Raw genomic sequence first — 24,327 nt, forward strand, 5'->3', positions numbered from 1 at the left:
CCTCAATTTCCCTCCTTATCATCCTACTTTTATCCAAACACAGCTTTAAAATATACATAAATATTGGCTATGGTTAAGACATGGTATTTTATCCTTTTGTAGTTTGCTAATTCCATAAAAAAAAAAAAATCACGAGAGAAGTAATAATTATTAAACAAATTGGTTGGAAAGAAATGATTGTTTAGACAATACAAAAATATAATCATTTAGTTTTATAGTTCATTCACACATATCAGTCAATTTCAATAGAAAAAGTTATAAAACGAATGGTTGTGAGGCTTCAAGTTTTAGAACAATAAAGATTACGATCAAAATGTGTTTGGGATAAACGAAAGAACATCCCAAACAGCGAATCTGTGTAAAATGGGATGCAATTGTTGAGTTATATGATTAGAAATAAAGTTCTGATCTACAAACCATCAATATGATAAACAAAAGGATATCTACTTTTAAGCTTTTCACGTAATAAAAGAGTGATTTCTCCAATCATATAAGAGCATCATTATACCAAATAAATAAATAAAACTAAAATTTTGAAGTATTATGAATTTGCTAAAAGATGTTCTTGGTCGTTAGAATGAAATAGCCGAAGATATTTTATCTACAACCTCAAAAAAAAAAAAAAAAGGAAAGACTCGAAATTTTTGGTTTCTCTATCCCTTTCTCCTTATCATTAGAATAATAGGAGTGGATCGGTATGGGTTTTCAATTGACCAGCTGATGAATGGTGAAATTGAGTTAGTAACAAATAATATATAAAAAGCACAATCTCAAATTAGGTCACCAAATAATTCTTTTATAAGGAATAAAAAAAATAAAATGTAAATATTATTTGAGACCAATTTGTCAAGATAGTGAGATTTGTTTAAGAGTTGAGTTTTTTTAACAAATATTTTTTCATGCATTTGAATTTGAAAGTCTAACTCTTAGATCATATACTTAAAAAACCAGATTACTTGTTAAACATGTCACCTTAATATACACTACTCACACATGATAACAAACAACCTAGAGTGTAAGTGTTTCTTAATACCTCTTAAAATTTCGCCCCTTAGCAGCCTAGACTATTAATTTTTTTCATAGTATCAACCTCTTAGATAGATCTACTCATGACTCAACTCATGATTTTGCAATTATAAATGTGGTTTTACTACAGCTATGTGAGTGGCCGAGTGTGTTATTAAAAGGCCGTTACCTATCTCCGGGGGACCATACTCCACCAAAATTAAAAGCCTGAAAGGTTGCAATCTTGACACGATGTAACCAACAATCAAAACCGTGATCAAGACATCATGTGAGCTTTAAATTAACCCATTTTTATCCACCTACGTATAGTATCAGTTACCAACCAGCAAGTTCAACTAAGTGTGCTTGGCTAATTTTCTGCCTTTACTGGACTAAAATTGCCGTTCAAGTTTTGCGTGCGTAACACCTGTTTTTAAATACGGTCACACTATTGCCAATTAATAATTCGATACAACTTGTTAATACTTTTAAATACGTTGAAACAGCTGTGCCCCCCCGACACACACATAATAAAGGAAAAAGAAAAAACTGTTCTAACAGCTAAGATAAGCAAACGAGGCCTTGACTAAGGTACGGCTCAAGCTACTTAAGTAAACTTATTTTCTTTCACACAAGTTGGTCCTTTTTTTTAGGAAGACTCAAGGTGATCCTTACTCATTACGATGTAAATCGTGTGGTCCTATTGTAAATCTAATTAGTGTCCGTGTATAGAAAAAAATAACTTCTATACCTTTACACGTGTATATGCATATTAAAAAAATAGCTTATGTGCAAAACTAATAATTAATTTTGTAACTTGAATGATCAAATTAAATTAGAAAAATACTAACACAAGCTTTAATTATATTTAAACTAATAATATAAACTCATTCTTTTTATTTACTAAAATGAATATCTAGTATTTTCTTCTTTCGTTAATGAGTGTGTGTACACGTGTTAATTCAAAATCAAATACGCTAACGAACAGTATTATACAACTTTTTCTTGTCGAAAAATAATTATACTGCTCGTGTACACTGTATTGAGAAGCTCATACACTTCACTCAGCCTTATGCTGGCCGGTGGCCACTTTTAGCTGTTAGTGGGATGCAATAGCTATCTGAACTGTTAACAAATTCAATTAACTTGACTCACTTCAGCAGCCCTAAATCAGGGCATGAGCCGAATATTTGAAGAGTTCAAGTCCGGTTTATTTAATAGACAAGCCAAGATTTTCGGCTCCACCTTAATTCCTTCCTTAGCTTGACTCTAGTTTATTGAACAGTTTGCAAGTTCACCGACAAGTAACTTGCATACCAGTTTGACCAATTTCAGCCCCCACCAACAAAACCTTCAAACGACAAAAAGTAAGTGCAGGAACAGGTATTGCATTTGGTATGATTGACTCATCCAGAAGTTATTTAAAATTACAGAGGCAAAGTACATTGCTCATTTAACTTGAGAAAAATATATCACAAAGGCAAACCAAACTGATACCTAGAATATTCACACGGCGATCTTATAAGGGCAGATGACTACAAACTTAAAGCTCTTACATGATCATTCCTAGTTGCAGGGTGTGCACTCTTACAAGCATTGCCTCAAATTAAAAAAACCCAGCAGATGCATTCAGTTTTCAGTTCAAGCATGATTGGTGAATGATTTGCAGCTCCTTTTAGTAACTACTCAAATGTGGGCCACAGTTTCAGAAGCCGGAAAGAGCAGGATTCCAGCGACCAAGCTGCTTCCACTTCATGTCCGCCCAAAGAAAATTTGAGTTTCCTGATTCCCTTCTATGAAGAACTTAACATTTTCTCCCCTGTAAAATGATTCTGCATTCCCTGAAATTTTCATTTCAAATATATAAGAGTTCTAAACTTTCAAAAAGTAAACAATAATATAACACTAAACTAAAAGAATCTTATTACATAAACAAGGAAACAATCAGAACATTCGAACTAAATTAGTGATCTAGTGAGATCTTGTCCAGTCAAGGGCAAACCAGGGTAAGCTAGCTGGGTAGAAGTACATGGGAAAAGGCATTCTATACATCCTTCATTCCAATGGATCCAAAGCAAGACAGATATATCGTACATGAAACTAAAGTGGAACAATGAAGAGACCTTGAGTTCGAAACTTGCATAAAAGACCAAAACAAAATCAGGACTCATTTGATTCCTTTCCCATCCAAAATCTATCAAGTTATGAGAATTGCTTAAAAAAAAGAGTTAGATGCAGTTTTGTAAGTATTTTTGGAGCTATTCTCGGATTCAAATGAGTTTTACCTCGGAAATCTGCATAATAAAGATTTACATTAAATATTAAACTCCAATTCTGATTCGGATAAGAAAACAACACAAAATGCACATAAGAAAATGCGTCTAAAAGAGTGTTTGGTTCCACATTTCAGATGTGATTTTCATAAGCTAATTGCTATAGCTTCCACATCTCAAATGTAACTCCTTCCTTCTCAACAAGTTTTCAAACACGCTTGTAAGTTTTATCCAACCAAAAAATTAGGAGATGTTTTCTCATCTTCTCCTGTTTTCTTCAAGTGCTCTGTGGAGACAACCTTTTAGAAAACAACAACATCCTCGGAAAAAACAAACACTATCAAATGTGGTCAGAAACCAAACAATTTGTTTAAAAAAAAAAGAAAAAAAGAAAAGAAAAACAGTAAAAACAAACAAGCCATAGATCCTAAAACCAAGCAAATTCTACAAAATGACATACATTCAAACAACGAGGGTTCAATTCGAATATACCTCAGAAACGCATCAGAATGAGTTCATCTCAAGGCAATAAGTCCTCCTCTTGACAAGCATTGTGGCGGCCGTCCTATACGGCTCCTCAAACGCCGTCGAAACCCACGACAAATCCGACGCCTCCTTCTTGGCCGTGTTGGGGGATTGCTCGCTGGGTCTAATAGCAACAAGCGTGGCACCCTTCAACACAACCCCAGTTGGTAATTCCAGGTGAGGCGCGTACCAGAGCCTCATGTTGAGCGCCGGGACAAGAGTCCTCTTCGACGCCGACGACGCCGATAGCGGCTTCACCCTCAGCTCCTCCAGCTGCTCCCGGTTCATGTAAAGCACCCCCTGGCCATCGGCGTCAGTGAGCAACAAGTTGTCGAGGGTGGCGTGCTCAGAGATTATCGGTTGAAGCAAGTAATGTCTGGCGGAGGCGGCGATGAGGGAGCTTATGGTCCAAACGACGCGCAGTTTGAGGCCGCCGTTGGTGTAGAAGGAGTCAGGGATGCTTCCATTGTCGTCGTTTGCGTTGCAATTGGTGGTGGTGGGGTCGGTTAGGTCTTTAGGGTGGAAAACGGAGGAGGCGCCGAGGATGACGCAATTGTCTAGGGTTGATCCGAAATCGGCGCGCCATTTGAGGAGCACACCGTCTTCGATGCCTAGCTCGCCGCTGGGGAGCTCGATCCGGAGGAGGCGAATCTCGTTGAAGTTCTTGAGGACTTGGGTTGGGGAGTGGTGGGTGACGCCGCCGTCAGAGTCTTCGTCGGAACCGACGGCGAGGGAGGAGGTGGAGGAAGGGGATGTGGCGGCGGTGGCGGTAGCGGCGGCGGAGGAGGAGGGGCGTTTGGGGCCGAGAAACTGGCCGAGGGTTTGAATGGGTTTCACGATTCCGCCGAAGACGAGGCGGAGGAGGTTCCAGAAGGGGCCGCGGGACTTGTCGGAGGCGGCGGAGGAGGAGGAAGAGTCGTCGTCGGAGATGACGCAGTCGACGCGGACGACGACGTTTTCGACCTGCGGGACGAGGGAGTGGAAGCGGCGCGAGACGACGCAGCAGCGGCCTAGGGCTTTGACGTCGCCGATCTTGTTGAAAACCAAAAGGAGGAGCGAGTCCGGTAGCCGGTCGAAGTGGTCGATTTCGGGCTCCGGGAAGATCCGGCACTCTAGATCTGCGCGCTGGGAAGACATTCTAGAGAGAGAGATTAATTGGGCTGGATCTGATCGCAAGGGTTTTTTTCAGGCAGATCTATATGATGAAGGGCTGAAGCATAAACACGGTTTTGGTTTTGTCTTTACATATATGAGAGAGGTTGGAGAAGAGAGAGATATTATGTCATGCGCCTCCAGGAAAAAGCTGGATCAGTGCTAGAGCCTCTCATTCTTCCTCTATTGTCCCTATTACATACTTACTCCTCTAATTTCTCTGCAACAAATTACTCCTCAAACATCCCAAATTTTCAAATTTAATGTCAATTTCTCATAAATTAATTATACCATTTAATCTGTGATATTATTTTATTATTAAATTTAAATATTTAAAAATTAATTTAACAATAAAATTTGTAGAATCAATAATATTAAATTATAAAATTTAGAAACTAATTTATTATAAAATTATTCTTTATGCTAATCTATAACACTTTTTTTTATATTTGAGACTGAATTTTAAAATTTTAATTTTCAAATATTAATTTATCGGAATTTTACAATTTGATGAACTAAAATAAATATTTATTCTTTTCATTTGTTTACTTCCTCTTCCATTTTCTACCTTCTTTTTTCTTTCTCCTTAGGTCTTTTTTTTTCAGCTTTTTTTTACAATGACGGACTCAACAATAGCATCAAAACTTAAAATTTTATGCATACTACCAAAATTTCCATTACTAATAAGCTGACACTAAATGATGTAAACTATATCAATATAATTATATAATCATATTTCTTTTATTAACTAAAAATCAAATAGAATTACACATGTATCATGTTTAATCACCCTAATTAAATTTTCTATATATATTAATTAAAATACTAATCAAAAGAAGTGTAATTGCACTAAAAATTAAGCATAATTTTTTTTGCATGCATGAGTAATTTTAATATAAACACAAAACTAACACATCACATATTTACATGCATACGCATAATTAAAAAAAATATATATCATAAAAAAACTCTCTCCAATTCTCTGAATCTAAAAATTAATTCCGTTTATCTCGTTCGCATTAACAGCCTCTGAGAAGGTGCCTCAACGGTGCTTTGAACCCTTGCAGGCATGGTGCTGTGTTGGATTCGATTATTATGTCTTGTATGGTTCAGGGGATGACTCATTCATGCTGGTTAATGGTCAATGACGATAATTAGTCGCAGATAGACGAGAGAAAGTTTTTTTATTTTTTGATTGAATTATATAAATATGATGTGTTATGTTTATGACTAACTAAGAATTACAATGTAAGCATTCCCAAAGTTGTTTTTGCTCAATCTTAACAAATCTTAATTTTTTACGCTTAAAAACTTTTGAATGGTTACATGACGAGACAGAACTTTAACTTCCGGTAGAGATGCACTCAGTTGATCAAAGACCACCTACTGGTCTGTTTAAAGCAATTGTGGATGCAGTTGTTAATATTGTAGATCCGAGAGAACCAGATAGAAGGTGAGGGAGTTTTAGAGTGATGGTTGGTGAATAATGCACCTGCTCCTCTTTAAACTAGGGGTGTTTAAATATAAACGAACTCAAAAATTGAAAATTGAATTAAATTATTTTTTTTTATTTACTTTTTAACTAATTGGTTTGGTTTAATTTATTATTTGTAATTTTTAAATTAAACCAAATCCTACTATTTATATTAACATTTGTATTATTTTAATATTATGTATATATTACATGAGTTTTACATTAATTTATAATATTATGGATATGAATGTATCATTTTCTTTTTCAGATAATATTTTTAAAATATATTTGGTTTAAAATAAATGAAAATTTATCATATTGTAAAAAATTTAACATATTAATAAGTTTTATATATTGGTATTACTACTTTTTAATGTAATTTAATTAAAAAATGAAAATATATATATATATATATATATATATAAATTTTATTAAAATAATATTTTAATAAAAATTATAAAAAATAAATTAAATCAAATTACAAAGTATTAGTTTTATTTGATTCAAATTTTATTTTAAATGAAAATCAATTCAAATCCAACTAGGTATATTTTATAAGTTTAGTTGGAATAACTTTTTCATCAAAAATCAAACTAACCAAACGAGGAACACTCCTACTTTAAACTTTATTTAACATTATGTAACTAATGTTTCCTCCATCATTATTATGGAATTTTTGGAGACGGATCCTTCACAGCTCAAGTCTAGCTACAAACAATTGGTCCCAGCTAATGTCTTCAACTCGTTCTTATTCAACACTTATAACTTTAATATTTTCATAATGATAGTAATCTATAAATTAATTTTTACTTAATATATTTTTAGTTACCGAATAATATTTATTTTTAGTCTCTAAACACCAAATGTTGTTTGGTGTGAGTGATTTAATATTTTTATCGCTTAAATAAGAACGTAGGAATGTACACGCATCGATTTGAATTAGATTTAGTTAAATTCATGATTTAATCCAATTAAATTTGAATAAATTAATTGGATAATTTTTTAAGAAAAAATTAAAAATTTAATTTAAACCAACTTATTTGTAAATCATTTGAGTTTGATGAAAATATTTAAATTTATTAAACATTCCATAAACTAACATATCATGTTAAATATGATTTAAAAATTAAAATATAATAAACAAATACCACAATCACTAAAGAAAAAAAAAAAAACTAAAACTATTAGATTGTAGTTTGAAAATTTTAATGTTCACAAATAATCATATGAACAATATCAATTACAATTTTAACTAAATCTAAAATAATTTAAAATAAATCAAATAATAAAATAGATATTTTATAATTTATTTGAGTTGATTTTGGTTCATTCAAATTTATAGTTAGATTATTTGAGATTGATTTCTTCTAAATATAGAGTCATATTATTTGAGAACACTAGTGATCTTATCCCATGCAAAAGCCGATTAGTCAGGCTCATGAGTTTAAATACCACTTGAGTATACCAAAAAAAAAAAAGTCATTAAAATATATTATCTACCTATTTGAATTCCTATCCAAGCAATTTAAATGTGCATCACAAAAGCAACAAATAGTTATTTTTGTCTAAATTTTGATATGATTCGGAAGATTTCAATTCGAAATGTTCAATCAGAGATACATTATGCGTTATTTTTATAAATAAAAAATTAAAATGAGGCCAAATTTTTGTAAATGATAAAAATTACTCATGACACACATTTTTATAAATAAGGTATTAAAAAGAAACTGTTTGGAAAGACTAAAAATTAATATTTTATACTTTTAAGAATTAAAGATACATTTAATTATTATTTTTTATCTAGTGTTGAGGATAGAAATTTAAGTTTATATACACTGACAATAAATATTTTTCCACTGTGAATCAGTTAGACAAAGTATAGCATTTAAAGTAACAAGTGCTTTGTTATTTTCATTTGTTTTCTCTTATTAGGGAAAATTAAATATTGATATGGTGATCAACAAAATTATATTCTCCTAAAAAAAACATACAACCAATATTACTATAGTAATATTGATCTTTGAGTGAATTTCTAAATAGACGCCATTTAGGCATACAATATCAAAGATCTAGAAATTTTTCACACCAAACTTGCTTCTGAATTTTATACTTGAATAAAATTACTCTTTGGCAAAGACATGGAGTCGTAGGCAGCTAGCTGGGTCAATTTAATCCATTTCTTTGTATGAAACGGTGTCCATGCAAGATACGTTTTGCCGATTTGGATTTGTAACAATGAGCTGGTTTTGAATTCAATTAAAATTAATCTTATGAACGTGGTTCCAATACACCCTGTTATTATCTTATGAATCTGATCCTTTAATTTTGTTTATTCTGTTAGTCTCTCCCACCAACGAATATTAAAAATAGAATTTTTAGAAAGCCGAAACTGTAACTGGATTGATGTATTCGAATCATTTGTGTAAGTTGATTATTATATTATTCGTATCCCTGCTTAAGGCATCCCTACTTTTTTATCATATATAAAACAAAATTAATTAATGCAAGTTATATAAAAAGATGGAAATCAGTGAAAGGATCAAAGGAATTTGTCCAGCTCTAGTAGTGAAATAAAGTTTTTCTTTCTTTTTTTGATAGTAGTGAAATAATTAAAGTTCTGATATAGAAGAATGTTAGTTTTGGCACAAATGGACGAAGATTCAATTAAATAAAAGATTATTCTTTTCAAATGGTATCCGTTGAAAGCTTTTAAGAAATGTTGAGAAATAAATTTTTTTCTAATTTACAGTGAAATACTCTACTTTAAAATTGGTACTGCCTTCGCACTCTTTTTTTTTTTTTTTTTTCTTTTACAGTCATATCATAGCATTTCTAATCAGTTCACAATACATGTAGGTAAAAACTGATAAAAATATGGAGTAGCATGTTGCCTTTGCACTCAGTTAAGAATTATTTAATCATGATTTGGGTAAAAACTATTAAAGACAAAGTTTTTTCTCAAATTGTAATTTGAGACTATTATAACGAAATTTCAAATTGACTAAGAGAGATTAGATTAGAGATGTGCCTTATAAAAATTTAGTTCGTATATCAATGAAGTGCTCAGTCCATGCTACCTATAAAACTATATATCTATTAAAAACAAGGTAAACAACAATCATTAAAAACTAAATTGGAACTTTAAAAAAATGCTCATACAACATTATTTTGAAGATTTATATGTTCAAATGTTAGACACTAACAAATTTTTAAAAAATAAATATTAGGTCTACTGTTAAAGAATAAGTTAATGCATTAGAAATAGCATGTTAACCGGAGTATAATGTTAAATACTTTAATAATTCCTCTTAATTAAGTACCCCTTTAAAAAAAATCCTCTTAAGTACCGATCGATAACTAAGAATTAAGAAAAGAAATATGCACACAAGTAAGTTAAAGAAATATTTATGCAATTAATGCCAGATTAATTGATTTGTCTTAGTCTATCTTTAGAGTTGTATTTATGACCTGAACTTCCTATAAGCCTTACAAAATGCATATTTTGTATCCCATTTAGGTATCACAAACCATGTGCACTTAACATTGTTCTCATAATTTAGATTTGGATCCAAGAAATCACTAACTAAACCACGAGACGCGCGCACGATGTGGCATGTGTGCATTCATGACATATGCTTTATGAACACTCTTAAGTTTCACGATGATTGAGATTACTATTTCCGTACTTGTATGAAAGTACAGACAGTAGACACAAAGCATATGTAAGATACAATCCTATTTTAATTTGCCACTATTAGCTTTGGAACTGAAATTAGGGTCAACCCTTTGAGTGTATTCTAGATACAATCCCACATGATTTTAGTTGCATCAATAAATCAAAAGCGTTTGGGCAGCTGTAAGTTTAATTCTTGTCACATGGTTTTTTCATTTTTTTAAAATAATATTAAAAAGAATTTTAACTCTGAAACGCAAGCTAGTCACTCAAAGTGTATAAATATCAATTCCTTTCATATGATTACTTCACTTTTTCAAAAGATCTATGCAAAGTTTTAACACTTTTAAAGTATATATACCTTAGAATTTTGTATTCAAGGGAGCGGCATTGCGGCAAACAAACAAAAATACTTTGGAACGAAAGCTGGTCAAACAATCCTCGATTGGGTCTTCGATATTTGCACTAGAGTGTGTGCTAAGCTTTTTTGTTTTGTTTTGTTTTCTTTTATGGAGGTTGGCCATTTATTAATTGAATTGTTATAGTTAATAAAAAAATATAAATAATCATTTTAACTAGTATTGATCTGTATGGGATAGGTTAAGTTGATATGTTTGAAGTTTATCATTGAAATGATATATCTCATACGAAATAAGTTAATTTAAGGTTGATCGCGATCGAACTTTAATAGAAATTGGTTGCAATAAACTTTTAAGTGGACAAAAGTCACAAATCCTTTGAATTGGGTGACTTCTCCGAGTAGGATGAGGAAATGTATTGAATTATGATTTTAAAATTAGTATATTTTTTTTGTATTTTAAAAGATTACGTAAGACTTTTATGATTTATCAATTTTTTTAAAGAGTTTTATGATAATTTGAATTTTAATGAATTTATATAATAAAAATTAAAAAGATTTAAAAGGATTTTATAAATTTATAATATTTGAAAGAATTTTGTGAATTTTTAAAAAAATATTTAAAATTATAAGAGTTAATACAAAAATAACAAGAAATTACCCTGTTTAGATAAAAAGGGTAAAATCAATATAATTTTTTAAATCTTTTAATAACTAAATTGATTCTAACTTTAGGTTTTTCTATACTAATTTTTCATGCATTAGCATCTTCTTATTTTCACTTTTGGATTTGAACAATAAATTTAAAATTGTACATTGATTTTCTAATTTATTTATTTATAGTTATTATACTGATTTCATGATAAATTCGGTGACACGTGTTAAATGATATGAAATAATAAGCATATATTATAAAAGAGTGATGAAGATGAAAATTTGTAGGTAACTTATTGAGTTATGGAGAGGACAAAATTAAAAATGATAGTAACAAAAACATTACATGGAGTAGGTGATGAACATAATTAGTATAATAGAAACATGCTTAACCTTCACATATAAGATAAACATTACTTTAAAAAGCAAATAGAAAAAGATGAAAAGAGGAGAAATATATTTGACATTTTTTGGTTATAAAAGAATAGGAAAAACATATATGACATACGCATCTTGAAAAATATTAGTCGTTGTTTGGTACCTCCTTCACTTGACTATATCTCATTTTTGTACTGGGTATTAAAGAGAGAAGAGAATATATGTGATAAGAGAAAATAAAATCGGATAAGCCATAGACAAAAAAGAAAACATTATAACAAATTAAATCATAAGGATTTGGGTGGGGATTGTTTGACAAATATTTTACACTAAAAAGTCATATGAAATCCATTTTGAAAAACAATCATCAATTTTTGTATACTTTTGAATATCAAAAGACTTTTTATAAGTTATAAAAAAAAATTTATTGAATACCACTGAATTTCGTTGCCTTCCTTAAAAAATCCTAAAAGTATTAATTGAATACCACAATATTTATTTATTTGTATTATTTAAAATCTTAATTGAATACCACAACATTTAACTTGCTGAAAATAATAGTTAATCTTTAGAAAAGATAAAAGAGTATTTTTTTTCTAACACGGTTTATTTTATATCTAAGATTTAATCAAAATTTAAACTCTAGACTACTTGATTAAAAAATATAGGACCCTACAACTTGTGCCAATGTTTGTTGGTTTTATTTTTGAATAATGATAGGAAAACTTTGCTCCAAGAGCTGTGATTTAATTATGCATGACAGGTGTGATTTAGTTTTTATTACTATTATTACTTAGTTGATATGTTTTTTTACTACAATTATTAATTATTAATTTTTTTATCATATATTATTTTTTATTTATTTTATTATATTATATGTTATGATTTAAATATTTTTTTTAATAGTATTATAATTATTTAGTTTTCTATTAATGGTTCACAGATTTTTTCTACTGTACAGCAGTTGACAGATAACAAGTTAAAAACCCACAAAGAAACGTTGGAATTGGGGCCCAAGGCCCAACATATTAGAAAAGAGAAAAACAAATCCTAAAAGGCTAAAACCAAAGACCCGACCCATCTAACCAGGTTCTCAGTTGGCTCTAGCCGCCACAACGCGGTTTATGTTCTGCTGCTTTCACTCTTCTGTTCAAACTTCGAAATCCAAGTCGCAGTTGCGAAACCGCAACACAAACTGCGATAGCGCCGCCCCGCACCGGGGCGATAGCGGACGCGACGGCCGCTCCTTCAATCCTCCCCGCAGCAGAGGTCATTGTCGCGGCAAGGGGCCGCTCCGCTCCGGCGCGATACTTAGATTTGCATTAGCATCAAATGAATGCGTACAGGAGTGATTTACATATTGCATATTTAACCTACTTTTCTGTGTATTCAACTAATAATCATTGTCACATTTCATTGCAGGAATTTTGGGCCAGGGTTGGTAGTCCTAGCAGGACTGTCTACAGCATAAGCTTTTGTCCGAAGCCTTTTCGTGTTAATTTTGGTTGGTTGTTGATTAAATTGTCCTGGCTCCATATGTATCTCATGAAATTTTCTGATGATTTTTTTCTGCTCGCTAATATCATCCGTTCTTGACCTTGTTATTGATTATTTTTTTCCGGGTTTGTTCTTTTACATTGTTGTCTTGCTTGCTTAACAATTTGCACGTGTAATGTGTTGTTGAGTTTCTGGTTTAGGTGTTTAACATGTTAACATAGATAAGCTGGGGCAATAGGGGGCTGTACAGGATTCAAGCTTTGAATCTGATATGTTCCCTCAGCAACTTTAGGTAGTGAATATGAGCGTCTGGAATTATATCCAGCGAGGTCCCAGCAAGCTTAGAAATAGACTATACACCTTATTAGGACCTTCCATCCACTTACTACAACAATATGCAACTCTATGCACTAATTACTTAAGACTAAAGCCATGAAAATAAGTATTGCCAGCAATGTGTGTTTTAAAGATAGCTATAAGTTGATCCTTAATGCTCTTGCTGCCATTTTTTTAATATGCTGGGATTATTTTTCTTATTGTTAATACTGATTTTCTGTACAGTGATGTATGCACTCATTTCTATGTCTAAGAGTGTGTCGGGGAATGTAGGTATCGTGTTATGGTTGAATTTGATGTTTAAAACAAACAGAATTTGCATCATTCTTGAGCATTTGTTAAGAGGTTAACTGTAATTGAAGGGATGTGACATGGAAAGTCCCCACTCTCAGAACAGTCCAAGAAGAACCCTCAGTCTGTCGAAAAAGCGGAGGGCAACTGCGTCCTGTTTTGACCCTGATGAGATAAGCTCTGGCTTCGGATTGTCTGGTGATCATGGCCCTAAGCCTTCTGAAGTTTATGGTTTTGTAGGTTCTATTACTACTGTTGTTGCTACAGGTCTTCTTCCCTCCTATCCTGCTCTTCATAATTTTAACTCTTTCTGTCTAACCTCCTGATAAATGAATGACTTTCAATGTGCAATATTATATTTGATGATCATATGGGATTTGTGACTTTTAGTTACCCACCAAGTTTGATGTGATATGCTCATATTCGATTTGTGACTCTTATTAAATTTTCGTTTTGTCCTTTGTGAATAGTTATTTTCTTGGTATGGGCATATGTTCCAGAATCATGGCTACAATCTGTTGGCATCTCTTACTATCCTAGCAGGTTAGACAGCTCCACTCCTGTTTTTATTTGAAGCTTTGGCATGTATCAAAAGTAATTATTTGAGTGCACTTAACAAGTTGAGGAAACTCTTGAAGTCTGAAGTAAGAAATTCTGGAGTGTTAATTTTAAGGTTTACGAATGTAAATTCAGTTAAGGTGCATGAAACAAGTGTATTGGGCTTGCCAATTTAGCTGTTAAGTGAAGTAGGGCTTTTGGGGAAGGGATTGAGCGTAGTAGGCTCAACTTCTTCCTTCAGAGACCTTAATAACGAAAAATATATGAAAAAGGAATTTGAAGCCGGGTATATAAAAAATGTAAAAATTTCGTATTAGCCTTTTGCTTTCCAGATGTTGGACTGGGGAATGCAGCTCTCATAGTCATAGATGATTGATTCAATTGTTTGTGATAAAATGTTAATAAACAACTTTTGGGTTTTCAGATATTGGGCTCTAGCAGTACCAACTTATGTAATGGTGACCATTGTATTGATGCTGGGATTCTACATTGGCCTTAATTTCATTTCAACACCTTCCCCTGCATCTTTAAACACAGTTTTTGGTGAGTTTGATGCCAAATTTTTTAGTGACACAGGTGTGATTAATTTTGATTGCTATATTACTGTCTAAGCTTTTTGCACATGAGAATATTTTAGACTGTTTATTTTTCTGCCCAAAACATTTTATGACTCAAGTCCTTTTCGTATGAGTATGGTCATTTTGGCAATGGAGAATTTCATTTGGATTTTTCTTTTCTCGAGGCCATGCTGTCAGTTAGGATTCAAAATTCAGTGCTTGCTTTTGTTGAAGTTTTCTGATAACTGATATTGACATCTCTTTGATCAGATGAATTCAGTAGGGATCCTTTGAGTCTCGAGTGTACCCTAGAAGATGAGAAACCCATCGAGCCCATTTCAGATATTGGTATTGACAGAATCAATGATATTATGTTCAAAAATAATGCAGCCTAACAATTAAACACATCTCCAGTGATTGGTGGGAGTCGCTGCCAAACAAGTGCTGCTAATTTGGGTTCTTGTACGAGAGGTTATAGCTATTGGACGTGAAATTGATTTAGTTGATTTTGTGAAAGAATGATTTGATTCCATCTTACTGTATAATTTCTTTTTAATGTCAATTTTTCGCTCCGGCTTTTTAGTGCTTATGTCTGCTTATTTCAGTAAACTTTGAACCTTGCTTAGTATTCACATAAGGATAAATTTTCCTTTTATATACTTCCGGATGAATGAATTGTCAGGCCACGGTCATAATTATTTATTGAGTCTTGGAATAATGGAATATGTTCATTGTGCTTTCCGGATAATAGGAATTATCATGCTATACATTATACAATCACTATTTTAACAATAATAAACACAATACCGATAGTAAACCTAGTTTTGTATTAAATTAGATTAAATTGTAAGGCAAAGAACATGCAATTATGTAAAACAAAACTTAAGAGGCATAGATAATGAATTGAATTTCCGTTCCGTGCTTATCATGTACTCCAAGAAAGAAAACATAAATTGGAAAGAAATTCATCTTCAAGTTCTTACTTATTTCAACAAGATAAATATAAATTTTTATAAGTATTTATAAGTTCAAAGACTTTTCCCTGGACTAGAATATCACCCCTTTCTCTTAAAATTTATATACTTGAAAAGGCACAATAGGATATGTATGCATTTGTCAAGTAATTAGAAATTATTTTTATAATAATTTTTAAGATAATTATTATAAAATTTAATAAAGTTATCATAGATGTTAATTTATAATTTATATGATTGTATAATTTTTTTTAAGTGCATGTATTAGTTATTCATAGAAAGATGCTTTCATATTTAATTAAAAGTGGAGAAAAAGATGATGAGTGATGCATTTGGCCTTTTTATGTGTTTATCACATGGTATTGACAGTATATATAGCAATACTTAGAAGGTTATCACTTGATTTTGTTAAGTTTTTCCATCTTGTGCTACTGTGTATCTAAAGAGAGGTTTTCTATCAATCACTTCCTCCGTTGGCCCTAGAGGTGACCACTTACTGGGCTTTTCATTGAAAACCATATATAAATACCAGGGAAAGAAAGCTCAAGAAGTTATTGCCAAAGTAATCATTAGTGCAGTATAATGGTGGAGGTTGGAGTGGTGTGGAGCAGCCTCTGGAGTCTGGCCATCAATGCAGACCTGTAGCTGAGTTTGTCATGTAGCAGGGATTGTGGCTTCTAATTGCAGCCACTATGGTTGACAGGGAAATTCCCTTCTTTACCCCTGTTTTTGTGTGAGGCTGAAACTACTTTTTGGGACATAGGCGTTGGGCACTAGATTCAGTGTTTCTCTATCTCTAGGATGAACACAAGAAATACCGAAGAGCAGCACACCTGTTTCCACCAAATTGTAATTTCCAATATTATTATCTAAAGAGACCCTTACTGATTATTTCTTTGTTTTCACCTTTTGAATGATTAGCTACAAACTTTAAATGAAGTTATATTAATATATTGTATTTTCTGTCAGGTTATCAAGGAAGAAGAAGGTTTTCGGGTAGTGCGGTGAGTCGAACATCGACAAGCAAGGCAACATCATTCTCCAGGACGACGCCGTCGAACAGAGGTGCCTCGCTCTTATCCTCTTGTCACGTCGATTGCTCTATCCTAGCTACCTAGCTAGTTAGTTAGGGTTTCTTTAATGCTGGCTTTTAATCAAATTACACTGCTTGCTTCTATATGTTTTTCTTGCTCCTCCGAATTCAGATGCTCAAATGAAATTGGATCTATCGGTTCCATGTGAGTAATGAGCAAGTAGAATTCTAATTTCTAGTAGCTAATAAACACAAGGTTAGTCATTTTACGCTGGATTAATCAATTTAAAAATTCATTTTTATATTGAGTCTACTTAGCTCTTGAACTGCCAACTTCACAACAAGTGTATTACAAGGACTTGATATGGTATGGATTCTAGTGTTTTCTTCAAGACATCAATGCAGCACTTTTTGAATTTGATGAATATCAGGCTGTTACTTCACCTTTTTTTTCATATGCTAGTCCTCAAATACTAAATAGAAGGATACTTTAAAAAAAAAACCCACGTTATTGTTATTTTTTTGCTTAATAACCCGGTTGCTTTAGTGATATACTTATTTTTTTTTTGTTATTAGGTGAAATTAAATGCTGATTTGCTGAATGATTTGGCTCACTTTATCACATTTAAATTTAAATACACAACACATTTAGTTTAATAATTCTGTATGTAAATGACGTCTTGCCTTTGTTGTCTTTTTTATTATTCCCTTCTCAGAAAATAAGCATTGTTGTGAAAAGCAAGTTACAAGTTTTTGGCAGAATTTACACATTTATAGAAAGTTTCTTTTAACTGTACAAATTAGGATATTCCTTTCATCTTTAGACTGGATATGTTATTTTGGATCAGCTTGTTTAAATTTATTATTTGAAATAAATGTTTATTTTAATAAAAATAAATAGCTTACTGTTTTTAATTATGTTTGTTTAAATTATTTATACTTAAAAAATAATTTTTTGTTTAGTTTAAGAAATAAATTTTATCTACTTCTTAAACAAATATTTATATAAAAAATACTTATTTTAAATTTGTTTTTTTAAAATTTAAACAAATTCATTCCATCTACAACTTGAATGTAAAGATGATGTTCAAAGTTTGAGTTTATGAATGTAACAAGAACAATCAAAACCTATTACTATAAGGTGTTCCGTGGACAATGAGGTATGGTACAGTTCTGACAACTGTGTCGATGGGAATTGCAAAGTTAACACCTGATGATATTCCAGTACCTGAAATGCATCAATGAGAGAAAAAAACATTATTGAAAGTTAATAATCCAGTAGTCCAAATTATTCTAATCTAGCTTTGATAATGCCGGTGAAAGTAAGAACAGTAATGACTCTTTGATACACAAGTAACACAACGTAAATTGAGCCGATGCACACAAGGAATAGAAGGGAAAAAAATAATTGTCATAATTGATCAGTGATTACCCCTTTAGAAAATAACGAAAAAAGTAAAGGTTATGATGAATCTGTGAGTTGGTGATCTTACTCAACACCCTTTCCTATGGAGGGAAGATACTATATGGTGAAAAGGTCATCTCAATTTTCTAGACTTAAATTGTGTTGCCGCTTCTTGTGTCCCACTATCTTTAGAATAAATATGATGTACAGCCGAGTTTTGCAACATAAATGATGCAGAGGAAGTAACAGTAAGACAGAATTTCCTGACTAAATTGGATTATAAGTACGAATCTCTTATTCCGTCTAATAGAATATGTTATGGAAGTGTATTCATAAAAATAAAAGAGGAATGCCATCTTATTACCTTTCTTAGTGAAGGTAGCTGTGTTTACTGCAACAACATGGCCATACGAGTCAATCAATGGTCCACCTGAATTTCTTGTTCACATTCGTGCACATATAAAATCATATATCTACACAATCTTGTGAGAATGCAAGTTAGGAAAATATTAAAATGCAAAATCATTTTGAGATTGCTAAGAGATGTAAACAAACAATATTATCTCAAAATTGGCACTTCAGTATAAAGCAAAGTCATCATTTATATACAACATTTTGACATGGAAACATGATTAGATCTACTGATTTCTCTTAACTAAAGTGTTCTAACCAAGATTATTTTCAAGACAAATATATCTTCCCCCCATTTAGGTAAAATGAAGTGACTCTGCCAGGTTTGATCTCAATAGGCAGTATATTTGCCAATAATGATGCAGGCATGCAGCCATCTATACTAGATGTAGAGATAATTGGCATTGTGGATGTCCATGTCATATTTTTGCCAACATGCTATATTTTCTCGTGTAGATTTCTAAAATTAACCAAGAACCATTGGGTAATAAAATCAATTTTGTTGCAGCTGCTATGGTAGCTCTAAAATGAATTTAGCTTAACTGGTGAAATCACATCAACAGCAGATAATACATGGACAAACAATATTTTAACAATCATGATGAGAGGGTTTGAAATGTTAATATTACCCAGTCTACATTAATTCTCAAGAAGTTGGAGTACAGGGGAAAAAGTAGAAGTGATCATTTTTTACTAATGTGGGATGAGTCAGAGGGTACAGACTATGGTTTCCCCACATTAATATAGTTCCTTAGTTTTTTCTAAAGGAGGACCAAATATTTAGGGTTGAACTCCTAACATAATGAACCTCAAGAGTATAGCTTACCTGCATTAATTGCTGCATCAGTTTGAATAGCTCCTCTAATGGCCCCTCCATTTGGTGAAGGTATCTCGCGGCCTAAACCACTGACCACCTGCATAATTTACATCAGACAATACAGAATGATCACATTATACGTTTTTGGAGCATCAGGAATTAATATTGGGACTTGAACCTAGGGCATGCACCCAAATCCCCACTTAATCCAATATTTGACCTAAGTTAAGGTGGCTAATAATGGTTACATGTTGATTGCCCGTCAATTAGGCATTATTCTGAAGAATCCAAAGGATTTTGTTCTATCTAGGAAGTTACAGCTCAACATGGCAAAATCTTTAAATAGGACAGCACATAATAATTTCTTGAAATTTCATCTACAAGTTTTCATCCTTCTATAACTATTTTGCATGATTGGATAGAGTTCATAGCAGATTCAGGGTTTTCTCATCAAATCCTACTGCTAGACACAAATTGTTAAAAATTACCCCTGTTGTGAGAGTGTTCTCGTATCCATAAGGATTCCCAATGGCAAAGCAACTCTGGCCAACACGTAAATTGTTAGACTGACCAAGAACAACGGGTTTTACTTCATATCCATCAACATCAACCTGCAAATAGAACACGTGTTATGCATTTCTGACAGTGGCCTATAGCTAAAAAAAAGCAGAAGTTAAATGTAACATAGATTACCTTATTATTAGTTTAATTAGGTAGAAAAAAGAAGAGAAATGGAAATCTATCAATCTATCTATCTATAAGATATAAAGTGCGGGCCGTGGAGCTGCCATGTCGTTCCTGTCTGTTCAACTCCTTTGAGCACATAACCAACCTTTCATTATTGTTCATTGTCTTCCTTTATTTTTGTTGCTTTGGTTACTTAGGATGAACATGATTTAATCCTTACCAACCTTATCAATTACTCGAATAAGTATAGCCATTTAATCCTCAAGTTTCGTTTTCATGTCTTCTCAACTTTCTTTCTAATCTTTTTTTTTTTTTTTGTGAAACCATTTACACTTGACATTTCAGTTTGATGAACATAAATTTGCTAAATAATTTTTAGAACCTTAGAAGGTAATATTGATGCCTACAATAATGTTTGCTATACAATGTCAACATGCTCAAAACAACTTGGGATTGGAAGATTTAGGCTTTCAAATTATGTGTCTCATGTGACCTTGTAATTACAATAGGAGAAATGCTAGCAATACACTTTAACTCACTCTTTTTGAACACATTCTTTTATATTAGTTGAAATTTATTAGAAATAAAAAAAATTGTGGATCCTATATCTTATTTAATAAACCTCTCATTTTCAATAAATTTTAACCATTAGTAGAGAGTGTGTCAGAAATATTGTGTTGAAGAGTATATTGCTAGAACTCCTTTTAAGATAATTATGTGCTTAGGCAACTTGCCAAACTTGACTACAAACGGCACTATGGTGGACAACAGTTTTAAAAAAAATGCTGGTGTTTAAGTACCAAATGGAGGATATGTCATGATAATGGATTGAAAGAGGCAATGGGGAGAATGTGTTTATGAGCGAGAGCATAGAGAAGAACCCGCAGAAGTGGCAAAGAAACCATATTGTTAAAACATATATGTCTTAACATATGTTTTAACAAAGAAGGACAAAGAGGATTGGAATGTGTACCTTCAGAACATATGTCTTAACATATGTTCTGAAAAGGAATAAAACGAAGAACAAATAAGAGGATTGGAATGTGTACCTTCAGAACAGCTAGATCATACGCTGGATCAAACCCAATTATCGTCCCTTCCCTGTCAAAGCTATTCCCTTTGGCATCAACTAGGAACACCTGTAGACAGTAGTATGAACGCCCAATACTATTACTACCCACATAAATGCTAGTAAAACTAAATGATGGAAAATATGAGAAAACATAATCATATTTCTCCCATCTAAAATATTATAAGGATTAAGGAGTTTAATGGAATTAGCAGCATAAGGGAAAACCTTACAACGTTGTAAACCACGTGTATCAGTTGCCAGTTTAGCAACAACATGGTAATTGGTAACCTGTCCACCAGCAAAAACACATGACTTCTATGAACAATTGATAACCTGTGCAATCAAAGACAATATCTATAGCATGCGAGAGTCTACAATTCCTTATTAAGATACCATGTCAAACTATCATAAAAGTGTTACTCACTGTCCAATTATTTTGATAATGATAAAAGGAATTTCAAACTCAATGAAACAGTTTTCCATATTTCAATCTTCATTGAATTGAAAACACCATTGTGACATCTTGCAACTTGCAAGTAATAATTTGTCCTGTAGCTAACTATCTTCGTAAATTTAAAACAAAAAATGCTCCACCAGTCAACAGTAAAATGAGATAAAGAACTAGAATAAAATCCAAGTGGGGCGAACAAATTCCCCATTCTGATATTGGCTTTTCTTACTATGTGATCAAATTTATCCCAAATGAAGCCCGAACCAGTGCCTTCCACTTTGGCATCTTCATCCTCATTTAACATGACTCCCTTAGAAGAAGACTTGGGAACTTTAGCCAATTCAAGGTCTTTAATGAAACAACCGACAGTGAAGTATCCTGTGATAATCCAAAGTTCAATAAAAGAAAGAAAAAAGAATCACCATTTGATATTGTTATACTGAACAAATATAACATGGGCATTGAACCAAAGTGTGTTAGTATGTAACCTGAAAGAGTTGCACAAGGTGGTCTTCTTGTTGCTGAAGCTCATCATAATTTGGCAGCTGCTGTGCAAGTGTGAGTGGTGTTGAATAGAGAAGAACGAGGCTGGAACCAAAGATTGTGGCTCGACACGTAGTAACAGAGGGAAAGCTCTTTGTTGAGGAAGGAGTAGTTAGCATTGGAAGAGGGAAGAGGTTGTTTTGGAGAGAAAACAGTGCCATGTCTCAGATACACGAGATAAGACCATTCCTTCCTTCGGATTTCTCGATCCAATTCCCAGCTACTTTTCTTTTCAGTTGTCTTTTTCTTTTTTTAAAAGCTAAGATCATAAGACATGAACTCATGAGATTAACTCTTCAAGTCGTAAAGGTTATTAAAGTAAATTTTATATTTTTATCGCTTTTAATAAAGTTTTTTTTATATGGATGATCAAAATAATCGAATTATTTTCATATGTCAATGCTCCATTTTATCTCTTTATATTTGTAACTGATAACAAAAGAAACAAGATATTCACATAAATTATGTATATAAATTGGAAATCAGTACAATCTTTTGTTATAATTTTTTTAAGAGAAAAGCTCAAATAAGTTTTTTTTTTCATTATAAGATAGGTCTTTTTTAGTACTTTAAAAGTTCTAATTTTTTTATTATTTTAGTCCTTTAAAGATATTTTTTTAGTAACATAATTATTATGCAAATTAGTATTTCCACCTTGTAGTTTTTAAATTGGTTGAAGAACGTAAGAGCTAAGAATATTAAGTTCAGAACTTATATTAGTGTAAATACTAGCTTACACAAGTGAAAATATTGAATTACAGAGGTTGCTAATTTTTTAATCAGATCTATGGATTATTTTTCATTTTTAAATAGGCGTTTGAATTATTTTTTTGATAAGATCCGTGAATAATTGTACAAGTGTTGGAACTAATTAAAAAATAAATACAAGAACCAATTAAAAGAGAAAAAAAATCCAGAAATTTAACTAAAAATATGATAAAACTTTATAGAGCCACAAAATAATTAATTAAACCTAAAAATAAGTATATTAAAAATCAGGTTACTAACATTTCTCTGGCATCTTTACCGCAAGTGCTTCAGGTTTTGTATATGTGGTAGACACATGTGTTAGTGAACCCCACAACTTGATGGCATCTAATTCCTGCAAGAATTCATTCATTTGTTTGTCTAACAATGAAGCTAGGGGGTTGGTAAACGGTTGGTCATAATGGATTGATTGAGTCACTAAAATATATATATATATATATATATATATATATGATAATGAATCAAATTATATGAATGTAATTTTAATAATTATTATATTATTTTGATAATTTGATATAAAATGTAATTTTTATTGATTAAATTCTTGAATTATTTTGATATATTATCAAGATCGTATGAGTCAAATTTTGTTAAAATTGAATACCAACAGAGAGATAATCAAATGATTCATATTTTAATATATTTTGAAATGTTTATATTATGTCTATTTTAATATATATGGAAGAGGTAACAAATGATTTTGAATTAATATGAAATTTTGCATATGTGATCAATGTGAAAAAGACTTTCGATCCAATATGAGTTTTAAAAAAATATTATCTAGTTAAAAATTATAAAATAATGTAATAGCTGTCAAAGTTATATTAGTATAATTTAATTTCTCTTTGCATTGTATTTAATATTATAATTACAATAAAAGGGGTATGAAAACTGCGGTTAAAAGTATATTTAATTTTGAGAAATATAAGAAAAAATAAATTATTGAGAAAAAAGCATTCCATAAAATTAATTTATCTATATAATTTTTTTTTATTAAGGATATGCATTTTTTTTTCATAGTGTTGATTCCTTTTCCCAAATTTGTTTCCCATGATAAGTTTTTATATTACTTGAGATTATTAAAAATTATAAACAGTATTTTATATGAATATAATATATATATATATATATATATATATATATATATATATATATATATATATATATATATATATATATATATATATATATATATATATATATATAAACAAGTATAAAATACGAAATGCCGCTCCTCGTAATCCATTTCAATAATCAAGAATATACATACAAAATTATAATCTTAATCATATTGCACAAAATTTGTCATTTATGAATAAAGAAAAATGAACATTTATAATGAAAAGGAAAGTTAGTAAATTAGTCAATTAAAAAGAAAGGCTGGCACGATCATTAATCAAGTTCGACCCTAACATGATTTACATCAACTCATCAC

The 24,327-nt window shown here is 31.6% G+C and overlaps 2 protein-coding genes and 1 pseudogene across 6 annotated transcripts; 1 reads left to right on the forward strand and 2 right to left on the reverse strand.

The window, feature by feature from the left end:
- Window positions 1-2,377: 2,377 nt before the first annotated feature.
- Window positions 2,378-6,445, reverse strand: LOC100802298 (F-box protein At5g46170). Its single transcript, XM_003546029.5, has 2 exons — window positions 3,771-6,445; window positions 2,378-2,846 (listed from the first exon to the last, which is right to left on the reverse strand). Exon 1 carries the CDS (start codon window positions 4,938-4,940, stop codon window positions 3,783-3,785), a length of 1,158 nt encoding a protein of 385 aa, XP_003546077.1. The 5' UTR covers window positions 4,941-6,445; the 3' UTR covers window positions 2,378-2,846; window positions 3,771-3,782.
- Window positions 6,446-12,558: 6,113 nt separating this feature from the next.
- Window positions 12,559-15,318, forward strand: LOC100802825 (phosphatidylinositol N-acetylglucosaminyltransferase subunit P). Of its 5 annotated transcripts, none has more exons than XM_014768148.3 (7): window positions 12,559-12,832; window positions 12,915-12,996; window positions 13,551-13,594; window positions 13,688-13,883; window positions 14,087-14,159; window positions 14,599-14,717; window positions 15,002-15,318. In XM_014768148.3, exons 1-7 carry the CDS (start codon window positions 12,617-12,619, stop codon window positions 15,124-15,126), a joined length of 855 nt encoding a protein of 284 aa, XP_014623634.1. In that variant the 5' UTR covers window positions 12,559-12,616; the 3' UTR covers window positions 15,127-15,318. The 5 variants fall into 5 exon arrangements, with proteins under 5 accessions (XP_014623634.1, XP_006597523.1, XP_006597522.1 ...); XM_006597460.4 differs by having other exon boundaries at window positions 12,601-12,761; XM_006597459.4 differs by having other exon boundaries at window positions 12,716-12,761; window positions 12,915-13,594.
- A 2,445-nt stretch (window positions 15,319-17,763) lies between these two features.
- LOC100806556 (protease Do-like 5, chloroplastic) lies at window positions 17,764-22,496 on the reverse strand (annotated as a pseudogene).
- Window positions 22,497-24,327: the final 1,831 nt, after the last annotated feature.

The sequence above is a fragment of the Glycine max genome, chromosome 15 (genome assembly GCF_000004515.6).
Source record: "Glycine max cultivar Williams 82 chromosome 15, Glycine_max_v4.0, whole genome shotgun sequence".
Classification (NCBI taxonomy): Eukaryota; Viridiplantae; Streptophyta; class Magnoliopsida; order Fabales; family Fabaceae; genus Glycine; species Glycine max.